The sequence below is a fragment of the Mixophyes fleayi genome, chromosome 4 (assembly GCF_038048845.1).
Source record: "Mixophyes fleayi isolate aMixFle1 chromosome 4, aMixFle1.hap1, whole genome shotgun sequence".
Taxonomy (NCBI): Eukaryota; Metazoa; Chordata; class Amphibia; order Anura; family Limnodynastidae; genus Mixophyes; species Mixophyes fleayi.
Genome location: NC_134405.1, coordinates 40,133,264 through 40,143,132, shown reverse-complemented (window position 1 = coordinate 40,143,132; position 9,869 = coordinate 40,133,264). Strand labels below are relative to the sequence as shown.

The following is a 9,869-nucleotide window of genomic DNA, read 5'->3' as shown; positions in this document are numbered from 1 at the left end:
AGTGTAGGTCAGCAATTTTATATTAGAGTCTGCTATGAGCCATATTAGGCACCACGTGGTATCTTTGCAGACAGCAAGTCTGCTGCGTGTATGGAAAACTGAGGGGGCAGTTAGGTTGTGGGCTGATCAATTACCCGGCATATTAATATAATAAAATATAGTGACATTAAGGAGACACTTTACAGTCTAATAAGCTCAGAAAACTTCCATAAACAAAAAAAAGGATGCATAAACAAGTTGTATTTGTTAGGTAGAGCGGTCTTTTAATTGCACTGAACACAGGACAATCTCAATGTTCACCACCAACATGAATGTAGCAGCCACTGGGGACAGTGTATTTACTAATCTGTACATACAACATGGTTGCATGGCTGGGGCAGCAGCAGTGAAGAGCTCGGTGCAGGAATGTGTCTGTTGGTCGCCGCTGCCCTTTACTGCAGAAACAGGAACAGATATAGGACGGGGGGTCTGGAATGAGGTTTGAAGAGAAGAAGACACTAGTAGACTAGACTGAGGGCTTCATCCAACTGGTCACAGCTTTCATTGTTCCCTTGGGGTCCTGTAGTTATCCGCTGCTGGAAATAAGACAGACCGTAAAGAGAAACTCCTACTAATAGGATAAGGGATGGCAGGTGCATTCATTGTACTAGAACACAACAGCCAGAGTAGACCTAATAACCTAATTAGCTGTAGTTTAACTGGTAATGTTCAGTCTGTTATCATAAACCCACGATCATTACTCTGCACCACAATAATATTGTCATTGCACAAGGCGAGGACATCCTACAGAGTCCACGCAGCTACAGTAATGACACAGTCTATGAATAGGAGAAGGTTCATTGGTATTACTGCACCCTGCACAACTCTGACAGCAGGATTGTAAGCACCTGAGGTTACAGCTCGTCGTGCTCCTCCTGTGGGATGTCACTGGGCTGCTGGCAGGCGGCTGGGGTAAAGAACTCCATGAGGTACTCGCAGCGACTGGGCTCCGACGTAGAGGTGACCACAGTCTCCTTACCGCAGAACAGCTTCACCTGCAGAAACACAGGATAATCATACACCCGCCCCTCGTAACTGCGGTCACTGAAATAAGAGAGACAACTAAAGAGAGGAAACTGTGCCACCATGTGGTGAAATGAGCAAACTGCATGGCACGTGTGTGCCCCAGCTTTCTGCTTCCAGAGATCTCCTGCCAGGGTGGGAGAGACAGACTCCACGTCACGTAGCCAGGGACAGACTTACATTTCTGGAGCCTGTAAGCACAGGCGCTTGAAGTCTGGTTGCAAAGGCACCTGGGTAATGAACACTGCATTTAGGTCCCAAACAATGAACATTTGGCAGACTGTGCCATGCACATGGCCGCTTCCTGACCATGTGGCATTCTACAGGGCAAGACATGGTATCAGCAATAATCATAGGTGTGATAGGTGGCACTAACCTGTGTGGAGCGATTTGGTCCCTGCCAACAGGTTGTTCCCTGGTCATACTTCATTATGCCAAACTTGTCATGTTCTGGCCCTGCCCAGGACGCCCATATCCTGCAGAGGAGAAGGGTTATGAAGAACATGCTTTTAATGTCACCTCTCACAATGTGCAGTCCCCTTAGACTCCAGTGTTTGAGACTCAGACTTCGCACTATTCGTCTACTACAACTAAACATAGGAGAGGGGTGTAGGAGATACTGTAATCCTGTAGGGGGTGCTGCACTGTATGACTAAGATGGTGCCCAGCCTAGGGAACAAAACTCTCACCCCAAGTTAGTCTCTGATCCTCCAGCCTTCGGTTTCTGGGTCACACGATTGAATGGACACAAGCGATAGACGTATCTAGGAGAGGCAGAACATCATCAATTGGGGCAATTCAACGAATACACCACGTTATTCCTGTGCAGATGCCATCTCTAGTCCAACATCAGCATCCAGCAGTCCTCACCACCACAGACTACTCACTCGCTGGTGGAGAGATCATAACATTGTCCATAGAGATAAGAAAATTCTCCATGTGCTCCAAAATCCAGTGATATCTCCTTCTCCAGACTCCTAGATACACAGAACAGGTGATAAGGATTAACAAGGGGCTGGTGTGGCTGGACCACTTATAAATAACTTATTGTAATAATATATTTAAATTATTAGCACAGTGTGCCAATTTATATCGTTGCAAATGTACCGATTCCTGATACAGTGTATTAGAAATGTACTTAATTTTATTACATCGTGCTGTATTTCTGTATAGGAAATGCATTCATTTCTGAGGTATTGATTTGTAACTTCAGAGACAGCATGTCATTGTTTGGTTTTGTAAATTTGCTAGAGGAAGCCTGTTTTGCTGATAGCAGGAAATGCTACACAAGTCTTTTCATGTGAAGTGACAAACACCTGCTCTGGCCCCAGGACCCGGCAAGGGGTCGTTACCTGTGTGCATGTCTTGTTAGACAGACAGAAAACCTAACAATGTAGACAGCAGAACTGAGGAAATCAGGTTGATGTGGAAGTTAAATTGTGTTAGATGCAAGATTAGATTATATCCTGATGCTAAATTATCTGATCAGACGTTCCGATGCCAGTGAGGAAGGGGCCGGGTTAACCCCTGCCCACATGTGTGTCAAAAACTGTATAAAAAGTCCCCTGTTTGACCATGTAATGTATTATTGATCCACCTGACCTTCTGATCACTGGTACCATAAACCAGTGTGACTTGTCCTTATTAGGACACTTGAGCTAATAAACATCATTTGCTTCAAGATCCTGCTCGACAACTTCTTCCCTTCTGTAATTCCTATGACCTGCAGATTAGACCCAAATCTAATCTGTTTTCCGGTTGTTCTGAGGTTTGGACCCAGCGTCTAGTACCACCGCTCTGCCTGCTACCCTGCAGCTCCGGCCAGAGTGATAGGCCGGGGGGATCTATCCACAGCAATCCTGATCTGTAGGAAGAGGTCAGGGGTACCAGCAAGGGGGGTACACTAGAAGTGACCGTTACCCAGAAGGATGCGGTTCTGAATGCCGCCAAGGAGCCTAGTGGTGGCAGCAGTTAAGCCTGTCTTACCGCGTTAGAGGGCACATTTGGGAGAACGTAAAGGGGACGGTGGCAAGGCAAGCCCAACTGGTTCCCAGCAACGCACCAGACAGGGTGGCATAGACAGTCCAGCCTGTCACAGCTGGGTTACTGTAATAAGAGGTTACACAGGGGTAATAAGGAGCTAGGTCACTACACACCTGATTGTATCCTCAATTTCCCGTAAGGACTTTTCGGCTTCTTCAAACTGATTACGTGCTATCTGAGCAGCTGTGAGGGAGATAAGAATATACTTAATATAATAATAAATAATAATAATGATAAGAAGGAAGGTGGAGATAATAGGAGAGGGGTAGGACACTACAGATATGATCTCAGTGATGGATAATCTCTTACCATCTATCAGCGTCTGGGTGGCTTCATCATATGGTGGCATTTCTAACTCCTCCCCTTGCGGTTTGGTAGGCGGAGCCTATGATAAAAGGAATGAGTCATACACCTCCTTACAAATCGGCTCAACACCTGTTGAACAATGGTCCTCAATAATGTTAACCCTTTACGAACTGCAGGACAACATGGGTGTACTGTGAATTACAGGGAACTGCAGTCCTTAGATCTCCAGTTCTCTCTCCGAATTAGCAGCATAGGAACATTACATAGCAGACCTTGGCCGTCACCATTTTTTGGCCTGAACCAATATCTAGGAAAACACAACCAATCAAATCACTAGGAACCGGTAATGTTCATTACGCAATTCATGGACTACATTAGAATATTGGCTCAGCCAACAACATGGCTGCCTCTGTTGCGTGAGCGCCACAAAATGGTTAAATGACGCCAGGTTAATGGGTAGGCTGCATGCTCACAAATACTGGTTCATCCCACAAACTGGCTGCTCTCGCTAAGCTCACCCTATGATCTTCATCTGACTCATCCTCTTCATCCTCGTCTCCCTCATCTCCATCGTCGTCCTCGTCTTCCTCCGGGGGGATTTCTGGGTGGGGGTCTGTCCCCTCTTCTACCTGAGGCAGCGAAGGGGCCTCGCTCTGAGCCAGACAGACATCCGTTAGTGCTGAGCTCTGCACCCGAGCGTCCACCTCCGCCCCAAACGCTGCGCCCCGTCACTTACCTCAGACTTGAATTTTGCGCTGATCTGGGACCAGACAGACTCCTGGAAATAGGCAATATCTACAGAATCTGATCCTCCAAAGAGAGTCTGGGAGAGAGGAAGACAGCAACAGCACACATCCTGTTACTAACACACCGCTAGAGGGAATTGTTTATTTTAGTCATAAATGTTTAAACACAACTTTTTCCGGCACATTTGCATTCAGCCGTGTCGGCTGGAAGTTGAAAAACAGGTTGTTTGAGTATTAAAACGATCCCTGGATCACACAATAAGAGCACCACCCATGAGGGAAATCTCCATGGAAAATGTACAACTAAGCTGTGTAATTGGAGCCATATCACTCCGCGTGGCAGCGTTTAACAGGCCAAGGTATCCAACACATAGTATTAGCTCACTACAATATCATTGGTTAGTGGCCTACTGGTGCTTCCTGTGCCAAGCGTACATCAACAACATGAAGCCAGCAATGTGGGCAGAAGGAGCTGCCAACACCAGGTTTCTGCAGTCCTGATCTAGAGCACCTAAAGCTACTGCAATGGGAATCTTGTGTCTATGTGGACAGATAAAACACCAGGTCTGTGCTGGTAGTGTACTCTACACTTCACAGCTCTTCCACAGTTGTACAAGAGCTTTGTACAGCAGCTAGATGTCATCTGGGGATATCTGGTCACATCCACTCACAGGAATCTGACCTGTACCCAAACAGTGATACACATACTGATCGGTTGTAGCACAGGTGTGACAAAAGCATTGAGAATCGGGGACAAAAGCTATAGATAACCGTAGCTCTATAACATAGGGACAGTACTTTTTACAGTCTTACTGTTGGAAGTAGCCTTCTCAAAATGATTTGCCTACAAAAATTATTACACTTGTTAAAGTTAGAATCCCCAAATTTGAGTATAGGGTCACTTTAAGGCACCAGTTTTCTGGCGAGGCCAAAATTAATGCAACAAAACAAAGTCTTGATTAAATCCCAGAGATACCCAAGAAGTCTCAACACAGCTTTATATTCCGGGAGAAATCCCAAGCAGCCGTGTCAGTCTCAGCATTGTGTACATCTCAGTATTCCACTTCTCTGTTCTGACTAAAATTTAAAGGCCAGGAATGCCGTGAATGGGCGTTTATCAGACGTGGGCGTAAAACTGGAACCATCTCGCCATAGGACGAGGAAAACAGACTGACAAATGAGACACAGATCGGTCTCGGGACTTACCTGGGCCTCTTGCTCTGACAACAAATTGTCTCCGTCCGAGTCCAGCTCAACGTGAGACAGCAGCTCAGCCGTGGATAGCCTGTGGAAACAGACACATAACGTGGGTGATCATTCAGCTGTGATTGGTTGCTGCCTACTTATAGTGGAGTTCCTAGTGATGCGATAGGCTGTCACCCACAATACCGTGACCTCCACTGTATGCCTGCAATAGGTAGATTTTAAACTGAAACGTCTTCCTTTAAACAAAACTAGAATAGCTGGAGCCGGTGATAGGGCAAAATTCCCAGAAAACCCCGAGACCACCACTGGCAACACGCACCATGAGCGCAAAGTCAGTAAAACGCTTGTAGCTCCATTCATAACTTCTGTAATCTCAATCTAAAAGTAAGAATGCAGTTTCGTTCGTAGCTCAGGAGTATGAATACCTGCATTTATGCCAGAAGCTAGACCAACTAACTTATGTAACACTCACATTTCATCGGAGTCCTGGTCCAACTCCTCAAAAGCCTCCAGGGATCGTTTCTTTTCCATAGCAGCTTTCTCCGCTTCCTTCCGCTCTGCAACATAAACGATTGTACATAAAAACACACGCGCTCAGCAAAACAGAACAGAAAGGGGCATTATACGAACATCACCTTCCCACTCTTTCTTGTGCGAATCCTTTGCTTCCTTCTCAGGCTTCTCTGCCTCCTCCTTCTCTGCGCGCAGAGAGTCCACTTGTGTCTGCACGCCCTGCCGCTTCTCTACCAGTTCCTGCAGCTTCACCTGCACAATTAAAGCACCACAGCCGTCAGTAACAATTACACAGGACAAACACTACACAAGTAAGGGGGACAGATACTTCGCATCATGTCCTTGCCGAAAACAATATATCGGCTGCACCACTAGACACTAGAACCCGCAAAGAATTGAGACAATGAGAAACCCTCCTGGTCTGATGTATTTTAGCACAGAATACTTTAAAAGGGGATTCGACGGTGGTGAAATCTTTATTACTCAGGAAACTAAAAACCTATTGCATATATATATATATATATATATATATATATATATATATATATATATATATATATATATATATATATATATATATATATATATATATATATATTCTCCCTATGGATTTTATGGAGCATTTTCCATATTGTCTCTAGATGCAAATGTTTTTATTTTTTGTATTTCTATGTTATTATTGACTAATACAAGGTGTAACCATTTGTTTTTTGCTTTTATTAATCACTTGACAATTATGTCAGGTTTCTAATTTTGCTGACTGATTAAGAAGTAGGTTTTTATAGATTTTGGTAAATTGCACGACAGCCGTTAACGGGATACGTCCTGGCAATAACATGATTTAGTACACTCATGAAATAAACCTAAATACATGTCCGAACTGAATAGCTTTACAAAACCTAAGATTTTTCTTCATTTGGATTGAAAGAACTTGATGGGGCATTATTTGTTCCTCTTCATATCCCTATAAAGTTACTACACAGAAGAAAGATAAAAGTACCTGCTTTTCCTCCCTCCCTTTCTGGGCGTCCTCAATAAACTTGTGCTTTAGCAGCATTCCTTCCCGAGCCACTGCAGCCTTCTCTTCCAGCTCCTCTCGCTCTTTCCGACCCATCTCCCTAAGACACACCGGGAATAAGGAGATGAATTACGCACATATCACAGGAGATCCCAGGACCTGAGTGTAAACATCCAACGTTCCATCTCACCTGCAGGTATTCTGACAATGAGCGCCGCTGTTATACTCGTCGGTCGTATCGCAGCAATCTGTGGACAGAGTAGAGTGAAAGCTCTGCAGGGTAATATTGCAGTATGCCAATGGTGAAGCATTTCCTTATATTGTAGCATCAAGCAAAAAGGTCCAATGTGAAAGATCATCTCCCCCCACTGATTGCCGAGCAGTTGTAGCACAGTGAGAGGGAACAATAGCCTCCCCTCCCAGACTTCAATCAGCTGAAAACCACAGCATAGTTCTGGAGTCAAGGGCCATCCATCGTTACCACTAACTAAGATCCTGGTAAAGAGGCAGGAGGGCGGAAAGCCCTTTGAAGGGAGATCGTCAGATCTGGAGACCCATTTATGAAGTTTGTTGATTTTTTTATTATTATTTTCTTTATTTTGCACACAGAAAAATATCCATTTCTCACTCACCACAAATGCCGTCATTGACCTGTGACGCCGGTATGTACTGAGGCTTGTATCCGGCGTTGGTGCAGTGGAACCTTCCATTCGAGCACGCAGCTGTGCCTGATGGGGGGAGAAACAAAACAATCCATCACTAGAACTGCACTATTAGTATAGTGACCGTCTTATAGCATGCACTGTCTGTTAGGAGATACAAACTAACCATGAGGATATCTGTAGAAGAGGACTGTACTTAGGAACAACCCAACACCCTCCTTCCAGATACTTGCTACATACAGGAACTTATTCCTCATGCACCCGCCGTTACTGAATTTAAAATCATGGTTTGGAAAGACTACTATTGTTTGAGATTTTAAACTTCAATAATGTAAGGTGCATGCCGTCAGCCGTAGCGTCAGAGTGTGATCTCATACACAGCACTGTCTACAAGGCCTTCTAAGGCAGTATTCTTAAGCATGTTATTTGGCCTCTAATGTAACTCAAGAAGTGTTAATGGACGCACATTTTATTGCATGAATCAGAGACCGGATTCCCTAAATCTTACAACATAAAACGTTTTAGGGCACACAAAGAAGATGTCTGCTGAAAGTATATGTCCCACCTGCAGCTCACTGTACCAATCCCCCAAATAAATACAAACGGCTCCTTACCAGGCTCATCTGTTCCATCGGCACAGTCACAGTAGTCATCGTTTACGCGGTCAAAAGGGATCGTCCGGGACCCGTCTAGACAGGTGAAAGGTTTGGACTCATCATAGAAACTGCGATCTGTGGAATCAGTAGAGAAAGACACATCAGGGAGAGATAGTAGGAAGAGAGAGGGGAACAGACATTTATATATTACTTGGTTTATTCACGGTTATCATAATAGGTAAACTGGTGCCGAACGCCTGAATATACTGCATTATGTGAATTACTAGGTGTGGAAAATATTATGTAGAATCCAGGAATCAGTCAAATACAAGACCCAGCAGGACCTTCTATGGAGCCAGGGATGATGGGTCATCCATTGACATAAAAAGACATTAAACCCAAAAGATAAGCCAGGCAACATTATTTAGGACCATTGGCTATCTGGCTCCTGGGATTTCTCGCTAAGGGCCAGACTGGCCTGAGTTTCATACAAACTGATCAGATGCATGTAAGATACCCAGACACAGCTCAGAGGGTACAAGGCAGATGATGGGGGAGTAGGGGCTTTGACTCACAGGGTGGCAGGGGTAGGCAAGGGGTTTGGAGAGATGCCAGGGGACAGGCCATATAGCAGGTGTGTAGAGCACAGCTCAAATGGGGGGGGGGGGGGGGGGGCACAGCAAACAGGAGAGCAGGCCAGATGTTGTGGGGGTACAGCTCACATGGGAGCAGGGGAAGTCAGAGGAAGGGGCTCAGCTGACATAAGGGCAGGCCAGGAGGAGGGTGCAGCTCACATGGGAGGTCAGAGAAAGGGGCTCAGCTGACATAAGGGCAGGCCAGGAGGAGGGTGCAGCTCACATGGGAGGTCAGAGGAAGGGGCTCAGCTGACATAAGGGCAGGCCAGGAGGAGGGTGCAGCTCACATGGGAGGTCAGAGGAAGGGGCTCAGCTGACATAAGGGCAGGCCAGGAGGAGGGTGCAGCTCACATGGGAGGTCAGAGGAAGGGGCTCAGCTGACATGAGGGCAGGCCAGGAGGAGGGTGCAGCTCACATGGGCACAGGACAGGTGCCAGCAGAGCTCAGAGGGGTACAAGTTCACAGTGGGGACAGGTCAGGGTAGGCACAGCTCACAAGGGTAGGAGGGCAGGAAAGATGCCCAGGCCATTTACAGAAGACATAGTTAAGAATGAGAATGTTCTCCCTGTCAGAGACCTCTGACTGTAAGCTCCAATGGGGCAGGGACTTATGTGAATGATAACAACGCTTCGGAATTAGTGGCGCTATATAAATAAATGATTAGAATGATGGATGAATTAGGATGTAGCTTTCCCAATTAAGTACAAGCAGTGACCATCAGGGGGCGCTATAACTCACAGTGGTAAATGACAGGTACTTGATAACACTGATGACAGTAACGCGAGCAGTAAAGAGAAGTAATGCATAAAGCCAACAGCAATAAATGACAATATAAGTAATAATGGAATAAATGTGGGGGACTCACTGGACAGGGACACTCCCCGGGGTCTCTTCACCTCCACAGCTCCGCAACCCAGAAGCCCCAGGACCCCCAGCACCAGCAACACCTTCAGCATGTTTAATGTATAACCACCAAGACCCGGCTCTGCAACCTGACACCTCCAGCGGGAGCAAAGTCTGTCCGCAGCCCGCACTTCCGCTACGTCACTTCCGGACGCCATCTTACGTGTGGCAAGCTCTCG

The 9,869-nt window shown here is 45.9% G+C and overlaps 1 protein-coding gene across 2 annotated transcripts; it reads right to left on the bottom strand.

Annotated features, from left to right (window-relative positions):
* Positions 1–237: 237 nt before the first annotated feature.
* Positions 238–9,863, bottom strand: PRKCSH (PRKCSH beta subunit of glucosidase II). Of its 2 annotated transcripts, none has more exons than XM_075206699.1 (17): positions 9,653–9,863; positions 8,171–8,287; positions 7,527–7,622; positions 7,085–7,142; positions 6,877–6,994; positions 5,999–6,128; positions 5,836–5,920; positions 5,364–5,442; positions 4,148–4,234; positions 3,930–4,064; positions 3,415–3,490; positions 3,219–3,288; positions 1,950–2,039; positions 1,752–1,826; positions 1,439–1,538; positions 888–1,034; positions 238–575 (listed from the first exon to the last, which is right to left on the bottom strand). In XM_075206699.1, exons 1-16 carry the CDS (start codon positions 9,846–9,848, stop codon positions 894–896), a joined length of 1,653 nt encoding a protein of 550 aa, XP_075062800.1. In that variant the 5' UTR covers positions 9,849–9,863; the 3' UTR covers positions 238–575; positions 888–893. The 2 variants fall into 2 exon arrangements, with proteins under 2 accessions (XP_075062800.1, XP_075062799.1); XM_075206698.1 differs by having other exon boundaries at positions 238–572.
* Positions 9,864–9,869: the final 6 nt, after the last annotated feature.